The sequence below is a fragment of the Micromys minutus genome, assembly GCF_963924665.1.
Source record: "Micromys minutus genome assembly, chromosome: 19".
NCBI classification, from domain to species: Eukaryota; Metazoa; Chordata; class Mammalia; order Rodentia; family Muridae; genus Micromys; species Micromys minutus.
Window position 1 is genome coordinate 32383254 of NC_137954.1, and position 14161 is coordinate 32397414.

The window sequence follows — 14161 nt, forward strand, 5'->3', positions numbered from 1 at the left end:
GAATTTAATGCTCATGAATAGGATTTTTTAAAGAAGATGTAAAATTATTATAAGTAGAGTTCACTGCAGAGTGGATGAGGACTTGCCCCTCTGTAGCCTTGGCTTATTTTAATAACAAACAAATACACCAGCAATGACACATGTGAGTGACAGGAGACAGGCTGAGCAGTTGAAGAGGAAAGAGCTTTAAGTGTGTATATATATTCCTCAAAAGCACAGTGGGGCAAATCATCCTAGAATACCTATGTGGTTCTGGAGAGACACACCCTCTATATAGATGTGGAGGCCTGTGAGGTGATTGCTCATGTAGCAAAGGCACTGGCCATGCAAATTTGGATCCTGAGTTTGATCCCTGGACCCTTCATAGAAGTGGAAGGAGAGAACCAACTCCACAAGACTATCCTCTGATGTAGGCTGTGGGGCATGAAAGCTCTCTCTCTCTCTCTCTCTCTCCCTCTCTCTTGTGCACACACACACACACACACACAGAGAGAGAGAGAGAGAGAGAGAGAGAGAGAGAGAATATCACACAGAACTACAGTACTCTTTCATATTCCCATTTATCATACTCCTCTGGTCAGCCTATCATCCCATCCTTAAAGTACCATTTCAAGTTCTGTTTGCTTTACTCATGTGACTTGAGGTCATGAACTCATTTGGTATTATAAGGGAGTTCTACTGCAAAGCAAGCTTACCTTTCCCCTTCACTTCCTGTGCTTTTCAAACATGCTAATCCTTTACAGAGTTGCTCCACAGCAGGTTGTCCTCATCCATTAATCATAAACCTCAAAACTCTTTTTTTTTTTTTTTTTTTTTAAGGTACAAGAATACTGTGTGGGCTGTAGTAAAAAAAGAAAACAGAAGCAGGAGGAGGAAGCAGGGAGGTGAAAGAGGAGGAGGAAGGGAAGGGAAGAGAAGGGAAGGAAGGAAGGAAGGAAGGAAGGAAGGAAGGAAGGAAGGAAGGAAAAACAAAACATTGCCTAAGCAAAATCACAATTCTCAGATTTAAAACAGCGAGCAAACATTCCATCAGTGAAGACTCAGGGATTGCAACACACAAGATGAATTTCATCAGCCATTTCTTCTAGTTCCGTCCCAGGGCAGCTAAAGTTATGACAGAGCGAAGGATTTTACAGAAGGAGAGATGAGGCTCAGCTCACAGCACAGGGGGAGGAGGAGGTGAATGAATAGCAATGAATAGTAAGTCTTGGCCTCAGTGGAGGGTGGGGTGGGGGGGTGGGGGTGGGATGGTGAATGAATAGTAATGAATAGTAAGTCCCAGCCTCAGCTCTGCTCCCATTCTCTTGGGATACCAGCCGGTCTCACCTGTTCCACCAACCCTGATGACAAAAAGCACCTGCCTCTGACTGGGACACAGTACACCACCATGTCTGCCCTTGCACTGGTGGCTCCTACAAGGCAGCACGTGTGACCTTAAAAGAGTCCACGACCTTGAAAGAGTCCAGCTACACATAAACAAAGCAAACCCCAAAGAAACCCATAACTTCATCTCTTGTAAGGTGTTAAGAGTTACTTGTGTTTTGACAATGATCACATTTGGGCAGATAGCTTCTCTTAAGGTTCCTTTCAGTGCTCAGAGAAGATGTCTCTTATGTGGTGGCAGTCCTTGTTATCAGAGTTGGGTGACAAGTTCTTAAAGTTGTTAGTTCTGTATTCTAGTTCTTCTCTTTTTAACCACTGCCTTAAAATGTCCTTTCCTAAAAATCAGGAAATAGTATTTGAAGTTCTCCAATTTCACATTAACTTCAAGATGAACTAAGCTGACATCTCAGTTCCACAACATTGCAGAAAGTAAGGTTTTTCTTCTTTTAGAAACAAGAAGCACCCACCCACCCTTGCCAGGATCCCATGGGGAAGTGGGCTGGTTACAAGAGAAAGCCAGAAGTCGCTTTCCACTTCCATGAGTTTCTTTTATCAAAACAGAACAAAACCAAAATTGAACACACACACACACACACACACACACACACACACACTCACTCCTACCACTCTGTCATTTCCAAGAATACCGGAAGTGGACACTATGGTGCTGTAATGTATATTTCCTTGTGTGCCAGCTATGTTCTCTAAGAACCCCATCTTCCAGGTTTTCAATATTACCAGTCAATCCCCTCACTGGACAGATACAAGCTAGAAATCTGATTAGCAAAAATCCAAATATTTGCTTTGAACTGATATCAGATCATAAAAGGAACTTCCAGATTCCCCAAAGGCAAACCTGCTGAGGGAGACAGACATGGACAAAGGATGCCAAGTCCCTGCCAAAGTTGATTCATGTGATGTAAAAATCAGGATTGGAGATGAATCCACACATTTCTACCTTAGCTGTATTTTCGCTGTGACTAGTCAAATTTTAAAATGCCTTTCACTATCATTATCTCTGTTGGTAAAAACCAATCTGATATGTAAAGTGTAACACTATCATAAACAAACCAGAAGAAAACAGAACTTAAAAGACTAGGAACTGGTAAATATTTCAAAGGAATGGGGAAGGGGAGGGGGAAGAAAGAAACAAAAAAAAAAAAAAAAAAAAAAAAAAAAAAGAGGATTAACCTTGAAAATAAAAAAAAAAAAGTGAGGAATAGAATTTTGTAAAAGCAAAAACCCAGACATATTTGTTCATCCAAAGAATCTGTTCAAAAACTGGGAAGGGAAGCTACAGATGAGAAAACAACTCTAATACCCATGTTTGTCAAAGGAATGGCATTTAAAATGTGTAATAAACGCTGACAACTCAGGGACAAAAGATAAACAGGTGGCTATGCAGTGGTAATGCATGCCTTTAGACCCAACACCCAGGAGGCAGAGGCAGGGGGATCAATATGAGTTCAAGTCCAGCCTGGTCTACAGAAGGCAGGGGTATCAATGTGAGTTCAAGGCTAGCCTGGTCCACAGAGCCAGTACCAGAACAGTCAAGTCTATACAAATGAAACTTTATCTTGAAAACCAAAATGATGGGCAGATCTGAGCACTTAAAAAAATGTGGCTGTCTAGAAGTGCAGAGAGATACTCTTCAGAAGCTCTCAGAAATCATACATCAGAACTCTCCATGATGACTTCTTGGATGGTTAAAAACTGATGAGCAAGCATATGGAATGCTGGGAAGGATTTCAAGGTAATGAACCTGTATGCATTGCTTTTCCAAAAGACGTAGCAGTCCCAGCTTCTTGGGACATCGTCTGGCAAGCTGGCCAAGAAACTGCATGCTTTCATGGTGTGGTGAGAAACGGCTGAAGGGTCCACTAAACGAGGAAATTTATATGCAGCACAGACTACTTCAGCAACCAATAGCAACCGGCAGTTAGAAGGACCACACAGGGGCAGGACCAGAATGAATAGTAAATCATGATTTTCTATTCATGGGGCCCCACCAACATACATGGAGTCTTAGGAAAGCCAGGCTGATCTAAGGAGACAAGGAGTAGATTGGCAGCTGCCTGGTGTGGGGGTGAGGGGAGGGGACAGGAGCAGCAGAGGATGTGGAGGTTCCTGTGGTGAAAACAAAGCTTTCTCTAGAGCTCGGTTGGGGTGATGGCTGTAAGTTTTTAATCCACATTTATGGAGTGCAGACTCATAAAGTGTAGGTTAGCAATGGAAGGTCATACCCAAACAAAGATTCACTGATATAAATAAGGCTCACAAAGTAAATTAACCTCAAACACTATGGTCCATAAAGGAATCCAGACTCAAAAGGACAGGCTGAGCAATTTCATTCATACCTGTCCCTAAGCAGGCAAAACTACAATACTTCATGTTGATTGAAACCAGAACTCTGAGGTCGGGAGCTGGAAGGGGGAGCAGCTATCTATGAGGGCAGTTTCTGGGGTATTAAATATCCTGTACCTCAAAGAGTTAATTACAAGGAGGGGTATAATTACAAACAAACTTAATCTGCTCTCTGTGCGAAAGTTGCACATCGTCGATATGATGAAAGGAAGGCAGTCTCCCCTCACTCCTTCAAAGCATGTTTATGCTGGCCCTTAGTTTTTCTTACAGGTACAGTGTGGTTATTCCAATTCACATGAAAGTGGGACCTCTACATAAATGGAAAACCGAAAGCCGCCTTTCTGTTTGGGTTTGTCCTAGAATACGTAGCATAGAAATACTAACACAAGTCAGATCTACGACAAATGAAGAAGCCTGAGTCTGGCCCCTTGACACTCTTCAGATTGATTCAGATAGACCAAGTACCTCTTTCTTCTGCGTCCTGACTTTGGGGCTCGCTCTTAGACTCACTTCTGCGCCTTCGATCGAGTTGCAGAGCAAAGCCAGCTGGACTGTCCCTTCAGCTTCTGAGGAAGGTGGTTCCTCTAGAGCCGCACTGCCTGGGCAATGATCCTGGCTCTTCCCAGAAGGCTGAATGCTCCAGAGCCCACACCCCTGACCTCTGTGAAATCCTGGTGAAAAAAACAAACACCTAGGCTCAGATCTTCTCCAAACACAATGATAAGAATAGTGTACAAATTCAAAACAATGCCCACTTTGCTCTGAATGGTAGTATCAAAATAACCTATTTTCTGAAGGACAATGGACTGTCAGTGCGGAAAACTAGGAAGGAGCCTCAAAGTCACTGGTAAAACCTTCATGCCAAGTTCCAATCTTCTCTGATGGGAAGCATTTCACGCAGATTCAAAAGGTATGAACAAGGCCCAGATACTCCACAAGCAATAAAAAATAAAAATAAGTTAAGGGCAATAAAATATTAAAAAGCTCAATAGAAAACTGGTTCCACTTTGGTTCAAAGCAACTGTCAAATTACATGTGGTGCTGAAAGCATGTGACACATGAAAGCATGTGACACACGCACGCGCACACACACACTTTGGGGTCTGTTTTATCATGTACCACATTGCTCTTTTTATTGGCTTTGCCATTTTCCCATCATACTTCTTCTCCCCGTGTCCATGGCTTGACCCAACTGCAGGGAGATGTCCGACTAACCGAGCTACAGAAGGGGTGAGCAGGCGAGCTGAAGGCCAACCAATCAAACCTCGCTGTGGATGTGGCGGGGTGAGGACCTGGGGCAAACTGTGCAATGACGGTGGGGAAACTTGTGTTTCTAGAAAAAGGAAAAGTATAAATGGGTCCATCTTCCTTATAACTCCATATTGTAGCAATCAATTGCTTCGTGAAAAAAAAAATTTCTCTGTAGATACGCAAATAGGCTTTACCTAGAGAAGGGAAAATATTCCTTTCTCATAGAAATTCCTTTCAGTTATCCCAATTTACATTACTCAATGTCCCTGCCTATTAATATGCCCATTCTGTGGAATCTCTTTCCATCTGACTCTCCCTTTGACTAGTAACCTCCTTGGTGACTTAATATCATTAACATGTTTATCTTTATTTCTTCTTGACTCAGCATTTAATAACTACAAGTTATTAAACCTTCTAATCTCTCTTAACTGCAACTTCTCCCAAGCTGGGGTTTTTATGTTTTGTTTGGTTTTCTCTTGTCCCCCCCCCCCCCCATTGGGGTTGAGTGTGTTGTGGCAGTGTGGGTCAGTGGAAAGAGCTTGACTTTGAAATCTGATCGTCATATTTCTCCTGGCTTCTGCTGTGCTCTGCATCCCATAATACAGAAGACTATGTCAGTGAGACAGCTCAGGAAGAGCACTGGCCGTGGAAACATCCCTTCCAGCTCTTGGCCCATGACAGCTGAGCCCATTTCTCATTCCTTCTCATTCCTTCTCATGCAAGCACATGGAACAGAGTCTACCAAAACTGTGGATGTTTCTGGGTTCTTACAGTTTAAGGATAGAGTCCAAATAGGTTGACAGCAGAAAACTTTATGTTGATGGTCAGGGGCTCAGGGGACAGAATAGTAATTCATCTTGGACTATTTATGCCTGTTAGAGAAAACTAATTAAAGAAAGTCATCGTTTTCTTACGAGTGCTGGCACCACAGCCACCCAGGCTTGGCTGATAATCAAGAGTCATTCATGCCAAAGTCCTGTGTTACTATGGTGTACCTAAGCTGTTAGCTGAACACAAAGTTCCCTCTGAGTCAATTCTTACAGAAAAGCAGTCACATACAGTTAACTTAGCACGTATTCCCTATTCTTCTATCTCTCCCACTGCCACACAAAGACAGTAACCCTGAAATGACCCATAGTCTTCCTGTTTCTGTAAGGCCACCAGCCCAGGGGAGCACTGCTTCATGCAATGAAGAGTCCTTTCTAGAATCCTTTGCACCATTAAACTAAATTGCTCAGTGTCCTTTGACATTCTTGAATTCTTGATTTGTATTTTCTATTACAGAATTTGCTCCATTCGCTAAACCAACTGAAAAAAAAAATCTGTTTTTGCTACTACTGAGGCAAGATGAAGAAAAAACATATTTGGGAAAATAGTTAATGTCTAAGTCTACTTAAAATGTCTGTTTAATGCAAAAATGCCGTTTGCCTTGGGACACGGCAGTGGGAGTGGATCCTGGTAGAACCAGGGCTCGTTCCAATTTTAGAAAATATTTTCTTACGGAGGGAACACCGGCCTGATAGATGCGTGGTTTTACTTTATTTTAGTTTTCATTAAAATAGTTCTCAGCAGTCTTGGTTCTTTAACTTTCAAAGTTCGCCTTTCCTTTCCTCTTTTGGAGGTGACTTTTCAATGTTTGGCCTGGGATTTGGCATTCTGTGCTAAAATTGCTTTTGTAGGTAAAACCTGGGAAGCCGGGTTGTGACCTTGGCAGCTGCTGGCTCCAGAACAGAATGGTGGTTTTTACTTAGTCTGCTCTTAGGGAGCGTTGTATAGGAATCCGGGCTTGACCACGCTGGGTAGGTTTCAGCAGGCCGGGAAAGCAGCAGACAGGCGGTCGCAGAAACTGAAGCCAGCCTGTCTACAGGCAGGCGCATGCGTACAGCGGCTGCACAGGCTCCTCTGCAGTCTCCCACCCCCACCCCGCCTCCAAATTAGAGCGGGAAGAGGAAAAGCGGGCGTCCCAGGGTTCCTGGAGTTCCTTTAATTAACTACACGCCGGTGGGAGATCTTACCTATGGAAGCGGGTGCTGGTCACTTGTCTCGGATATCTAACACTTTCAGCTAAGTGGGTCCAGGATCTCAAGGAAAGATGGACTTGGTCACCTGGTCACTCCCGCTGGACCAAAGGCTGCGCCCAACTTTGCATATGCTAATGAAGCCCCCAGGCCTTAGATCCGGAGGGTGGAAAACGGAGTAGTCCCTGAGCCAATCAGTAAAGGGCTAAAAAAAGTGAAGCCAGTACCTGAAGAGAGCAACCTCAAACAATGTGCTCACTCTCCATGTCAGCGTAGTAGGGCGAGATGAAGGGAAACCAGATCTGATCCTCTGTTCCGTTTGTCTCTTCCTATGAATTCATTTCTTTCAACTAAGACTCAGGAGAAAGGTAGGCTGTGACTTCCAGTTTGCAAACGAAGAAAAGAATTACTAACGAGGCCGAACTGTTAGGCTAGAGAGGCATAGCTTTCAGTTGGGACATCCTGGCTTCAGAGTCAAATTTATAAGCACTGTCCCTCCGAGCCCAAGGGTGTGGGTGGGTGTTTTCCTGGTGCTTTAAGAGTGGTTTGGTACAAATGGTTCATATTTGTCACAAACAGTTCCCAGGTTCTTGTGCTTTAGGCATGTATCACTGAGTTCTATTAAATTTAACTTTATTTATGTAACATAGATTTCCTACCGGTTAAAATACAAATACTTAACTTTTAAAAGATCAATTTGGGGAAGTTAAAAAAAAAAAAAAAAGTCCTCCAAAGAAATACCGCTTGACTTTAAAGCAATCCCAGCAAGCAGAAATGACTTTGGTTAACAGTCCTGCAGGAGTCTCTGCACCTCTGGTTTGGATTTTTCTCTTGCCGTCTGCCCACCTCCATGGTTTGTGAAAAGGTGGCCCGTGAGGGTGTAGCCACAACTCCGGTGTGGGAGAATTCTGTGCACTGGGCAACACACTGATTTTGAAAAATTGGCTCTCCCAGAGAGCGTTTGACATAGTTTGCAAGGTGAAAAAGGTGGTGCCTTGGTCTGCTCCATACCCATCAGTGAAAGACCTCAGATTTTGAGAGGTTTTCTGGATCCTGTGCTGGAAAGGCTGGAGGCAGACGCACAGGCGGAGCAAGCCATGCTGAGATAGTTCCTGACATGCATGTGGCTCTTGGCAAGTTTTGGCTCTATTCTCTACGTTTGCATGTAAGAAAAGCACGTTTAAAAACCACTTATTAAGAAGTTATTAATTATATAGTTATATATTTTAAAATATGTAAGAATATATATATATATATATATATATATATATATATATATATATATATAAAATCTGTCAGTCACCCCTCTAGATGGTTTAGCTCTGTCAATACTAACCTTTTTCCTTATGAAAAAGATCTCTCAGGAATTCACATTGTGGTTGGATGGAGATGGGGTTGGTGAGGGGAACACCAAATCATAAGCTTGGTGAATATGTGAGTTTTATAGTGGGTTAGAACGTGTTCAGTTCCTTGGGTGGGGGTGGGGTTAGGAGAGAGAGGAGGGAGTTTATGTGAGGATGTAGGTCTGATGAGTCAGAGAGAGGAAAAGAGAAAGCAGCTAGGGTCTGAGACTCAGTGTTCAAGTGTTGGAAGGAGAGGCCAGATAGGTTAGCAGTGGGCACCAGGTGGGCACAAGGTCAGCCACAAGGCCATAACAGTGTATTAGAAAGGATACTGGAAGGCTGGGAAGGAAGGTTTAGGGGAAGGAATGGTCAGCTCTGCCCAGTGATTATTAGCTTGATAAAACTTAACAGGGAGATCAAATATTTTATTTTTATTTTATTTTATTTTATTTTATTTTTTGTCTAAGATGAGAAAGACAGGATGCAGTTCAGAGGGAAGGGGAAGTTTATCTCAGAATAAACCTGAAGGTAGGTCTTATCAGAAGAACCTAGAGAGTAAACTCCCAGGGAAGGGTTTTTTTTACCAGGGCCAGGCAGTGTTAATGGTTAAACTCGGATTTGTGGGAATGGTACACTGTTAGCTAATGGAAAGGGGACTTCAGGCTGGAGTGTGATTACAGAAGAGGGGGCATGGGGTGGGGCCATTTCTGAGTTGTTCTCTTGTTCTCCCATGGTGGAAAATGTGGCCAACTCATTTAGCAAGTGAATTGAGAATCTCTTAGTGGCCATAGTCCGAAATATGACCGTATCAAGTGCATTGAAAACCTATTTCTGTAGTCTGGATAGGAGTGGAGAAAGAAGAGCAGCCATTGGGAAGCTGATAATTGATTCTGATTTACTCATCTCTGTGTCTGATGCTGACTCTTGGAGGAGCAGGCTTTGTTTATCTTTGGCTGTCTAGTGTTATGTTTGGTTGAATACCTTGGCTAGTGCAGCTGCTCACCGCTGGTTTGCTGGTGTTGGTGATGTTGCTGGGAGAGTAAGGCTGTGACTTCTTTGACACCTAAGCTGTGGTTCAGTTGCAGGTAGGCCATGATAGTCCCCGCAGGAGGTGACACAGATGCCAAAGGCTGCAAAATGCTCTCCAAGTTTTCATCTCTATTGTAAAACATATTCCAAGAAAAGATAAGGACTGTACACAGTTACCAGTAAACCTCACTGAAGTCTGAATGTCACCTTCTTTTGTTCCATTGGCCTTTCCCATGCAAGGGCACATTTTACAATCCAGGCAGACACATTAGAATGGGTTAGGTATTTATTTATTTATTTATTTATTTATTTATTTATTGACAATGAGTTGCTTTTCTTTTAAACAAAGTTGTACAGTTAGGAAAGAAGTTAGTGAATACATAATATGAAAGAGTATAAAGTTAACCATAACTTAAATTTTTTTCAACAAAATGACCTATTAGGGATTTTCATTGTTAAGCACATAATATATTTCCTTTGAAACAAAACAGCTTTGCTTTTACACATGGTGTTGAGAATATATGCTAGTCAAGATTAGAAATATCACAGCAAACATATACGTATTGAGTACTAAGTGCTAGAAGACAGGAAGAAGAAATTGTAGGAGCAGTGCTTTCTTAAAAAGGTGAAGAAACAAACCTAAAAATTCAGAGCACAAAAGGCAAAAAAGCATTTCCAGTGGGCAGAGGAGAAGGAGGGAAGCCAATAGGATAGGTAGGTAAGAAGGACAGAAAGTCAGCAGTGCCCAGAAAGTCTTACCAGATGCAATAGGAAAGGCTCCCAAGCATTTTGTAGCTTAGAACCAGAGCCAAGAGCAACGTTAGCAGCAGCACTTCTTGCAGCCACACTTCTGCTGACAGCAGCAGCACTTCTGCTGACAGCATCCCTTCCCACAGCCACAGCCGCAGCCACAGGAGCCACAGCCACAGGAGCTGCAGCAGCTGCGGCGGCAGCAGCAGACCACAGGCTTGCAACAGCCACAGCAGCCACAGCAGCCGCAGCCACCACAGCCACAGCCACCACAGCCACAGCCACCACAGCCGCAGCCACCACAGCCGCAGCCACCACAGCCGCAGCCACCACAGCCACAGCCACCACAGCCTCCACAGCCACAGCCACCACAGCCACAGCCACCACAGCCACAGCCACCACAGCCACAACAACCCATGGTGTCAGTAGAGAGGACTCAGGTACAGTGAGGAGAGAGACTCAGGAGAGGAGAGAGAGATGTGAGGACCTTTGCTTTAAGAGCCCCTTAAATACACCCATGGCCCCACATAAGCAGGCAGCTGCTTCCTTGTTTCTGCCAACTTCCTGGGAGGATTCACAAGACCCTGAGTGCATTTCCTCATGGACCATGCCTCACCCCAAGACTTGCTTAGTTTAGTATTTACTTCCTCCCATGATGCTTCCAGTGAAAACACATTTCTGAAATATTTAGTCCTATTTTGACATCTATTTCAAGCTCACACATGACCTTGTGGTCTTGTTTGGGGAAAATACACTTTCTGGTCTCATATCAGGATTCCTCCGCTTTTGCTTCATATCTGTCTCTGGAATTCAGAGGGGTCTGTCCTACTTTCTTCTCCTCTCTGACTAATGGAGAGTCACTATTGTCCCCTTACAAAGAGGTAAAGCCTCTTAACCCTCCCACACTCCAGCTTCTATGTTAGGGTGTCAGAACATCTTCTTTTCCCCCTTGATTGACAGGAAAGCCACCTGGCAAGGCCACTGCGGGTTTTGAGAACTTGTCATGATTATTTCAAAGTAAACTTCCCAGAATGAATCAAAAATATCCTCCTTTCTTATGAATTTCCAGGGTGGGTGGACAACAGAGCCCAGAATCTCCAGTACCAGCTGGCTTCATGTCCCAAGTACACTGTAATTCCTTGCAATTTGAGTTCCCATAAGATACATAAAGAGGAGGAGGAAGAAGGAGGAGGAGGAGGAGGAGGAGGAAGAAGAAGAAGAAAAAGAAGAAGAAGAAGAAGAAGAAGGAGAAGAAGAAGAAGAAGAAGAAGAAGAAGAAGAAGAAGAAGAAGAAGAAGAAGAAGAAGAAGAAGAAGAAGAAGAAGAAGAAGAAGAAGAAGAAAAAGAGGAGGAGGAGGAGGAGGAAGACCTAGATGATAGCAGAAATTAATTAGACATTAATTTCTAGAGGACACAGTTTATCTGTGAGGATGGAAGGATGGAGCTATGTGGACATAAGAGATGGAGCAGCTACTTCACCCACTTCCTCCAGACACCAAGCAACTTAGCATCCCAGATCATGAACTCCAGGAAGCCTCACCAAATATTAAAAAAAAAAAAACAGGAAATTTTTAATACCAAATTCAAAAGCATACTTCAAATGGCTAATTATAAACCTAATACCTCTCCCTTTAGGTTGCTATGATATTCGATATTCCCCTTGCACGTTCACAGAATAGTGGATTACAATCACAGGGGACTATTTTGTCTTCAGGACTCACTAACAGAGACATTGCCAGGTGTTGTACACAGGACAGAGGTTGTCTTCCTGTCTGGCTTGTGTTAGAGATGTTGCTCAGCATCTTATGATAGATAGGACAGTCCTCACTGAGTTCTTCCGAGAGGTCCTGAAGCTGAACCCCAAGCTCCTTGTCTGGCATCTGATTTAAAACTGGGTAATGGGACTGTCTCTATCAAACCAAGTGAACTGTGTGATGCTGACCACAATGGTGATGTTGAATATGTCTGAAACACAAAGTAACTAAATGAGTTTATGTGTTTCCAATTATGCCCATATTCCTTTCTCCCTACCACCCCAGCATCCTTCACAGAAGTGACACCATGTTGCTGCCGTTAGCCCTCTCCATGTTTCTTATTAATTTCTCTACAGGGTTCCTTTTTGATGGACATTGTTAATTTATGTTCAGATCAGTGTCACTCTTCTATGTTACTTTTGACATACTTGTATCACTAGTTTTAGTCAAAGATGAGATGGATGATTAATTGATTTTTATAAATATTCACTATAGAATCAAATAGTCCATTGTAATGAAATATCTTCAAATATGCTAATTTATCAGCCCCACCCCATGTCTGTCCCCATATTTCTCTTTATGTGTCTACCATTGTGGACCAATAGCTTGACAAACAAATTTTCCTTTTTGGATATCAATTGGTAAAACTTTAAAACACTCTAAGCAAGATATCATTCTAAGATAAGCTCTGTGCTTGTTTAAAGTTCAGTAGGGATTTATATGAAGAAAATGAATCATAGACTGTTGTGGAATCCTCATGCCTTCTAGACAATTACACGGTGTTAAACACACTGAATAGTAAAACAGTCTCATGCCACAGTCATGTAGGAGGAGGAGGTAGATCTGCCGTTGCTCAGTGACAGCAGTGGTGGCTGCTGTGGCTGTTGTGGATTGTTCAGCAATGACATTTGTGCCTGAGATTTCTCATTTTTCCAGTTTTGGGTAAGAAAATGGGAAAGGCAGACTTTGGGAGAGTCTCCTTTGTCTTTCTGATGTGAAACCACCAGTTGAAGCGTTGCTCACGGGGACTATGGGGGCCTTCTAGGTAAAGGTAAAGTGGTAATCTAATAAATCTAGCTGGCACTCGAAAGGGAAGTAAATAACACATTTGAGACTCCCGTGACACAGAGCTGAACAGGGAAGTGGTCATGTGTGCTGCTGCTTCCTCCTGGAGGGGGTACATAAGGGGCTCCCCCTGTAGGACGAGCATCACATCTTCTCCTCCTCTCCTGAATCTCTCTCCTCACTGCACCTGAATCCTCTCTACTGACACCATGGGTTGTTGTGGCTGTGGAGGCTGCGGCGGCTGTGGAGGCTGCGGTGGCTGTGGAGGCTGCGGTAGCTGTGGTGGCTGTGGTGGCTGTGGCAGCTGTGGCAGCTGTGGCAGCTGTGGCTGCGGCGGTTGCGGCAGCTGTGGCTGCGGCGGTTGCGGCGGCTGTGGCTGCGGTGGCTGCGGCGGTTGCAACAGCTGCACCACCTGCAGGTGCTACCGGGTCGGCTGCTGCGGTGGCTGCTGTGGTGGCTGCTGTGGCTGCTGTGGCTGTTGCAGGCCTGTGCTGGTCTGCTGCTGCCGCCGCAGCTGCTGCCGCTCCTGTGGCTGTGGTGGCTGTGGCTGTGGCTGTGGCTGTGGGAAGGGATGCTGTCAGCAGAAGTGCTGCTGTCAGAAGCAATGCTGCTGCTAAGAGGAGTCAACCTGGTCCCTGGGAAGGTGCTGCAGGTAACTGTCTGCTTGGTAAGACTCTCTTCTTGCTTTTGCCCACTAAGATTCAAGTCACAAGAGTCCGTCCAGATCCCCGTCTCTGAGAGCCTGCCTCCAAGTGAAAAAAGACCAACAAGAATCTTGTTTATAAGCAACAAAATATCGTAATGGTTCTCAGTGTTAAATCTTTGGAGATTTCCCCAAGTGAATGTTTCTCTTTACTCCTCTTTCCCTTTCCCCATAACTTCCACATAGTGCATTGCAGCTAAGGGTTTCTTGGTGAACCAAGATAGTCTTCTAATAAACTATACAAAATTGTCATTCTCTCTGTTTCTTATTCTTGTGTGTCTAATCGAAAATACAACTAACCCCAGGAAAGTAAAAACTCCTGTTGTTGGTTCAAGACCGATGTCGAGCGGGTAGTCTCTACTGAAAGGTTTTCGCACTATTTTAAGGATCTGGATATTTTACCTACCCTCTTATATAAGTCAGAGAAGACCCCGCAAGTACCATGTGTGGGAACACATTTCTTTAATACCTCTTTGACCTTGCATTGCCATTTCCTAGCAG

At 43.8% G+C, this 14161-nt stretch overlaps 2 protein-coding genes across 2 annotated transcripts; one reads left to right on the forward strand and one right to left on the reverse strand.

Moving 5' to 3' along the window:
* Positions 1 to 10208: 10208 nt before the first annotated feature.
* Positions 10209 to 10556, reverse strand: LOC308433094 (uncharacterized protein; the record flags this gene model as incomplete). Its single annotated transcript, XM_080932972.1, has 1 exon — positions 10209 to 10556. One exon carries the CDS (start codon positions 10554 to 10556, stop codon positions 10209 to 10211), a length of 348 nt encoding a protein of 115 aa, XP_080789098.1.
* A 2610-nt stretch (positions 10557 to 13166) lies between these two features.
* On the forward strand, positions 13167 to 13574 carry LOC308433417 (uncharacterized protein; the record flags this gene model as incomplete). Its single annotated transcript, XM_080933480.1, has 1 exon — positions 13167 to 13574. The coding sequence occupies one exon, from the start codon at positions 13167 to 13169 to the stop codon at positions 13572 to 13574; it is 408 nt and encodes a 135-aa protein (XP_080789606.1).
* Between the last annotated feature and the right edge of the window lie 587 nt (positions 13575 to 14161).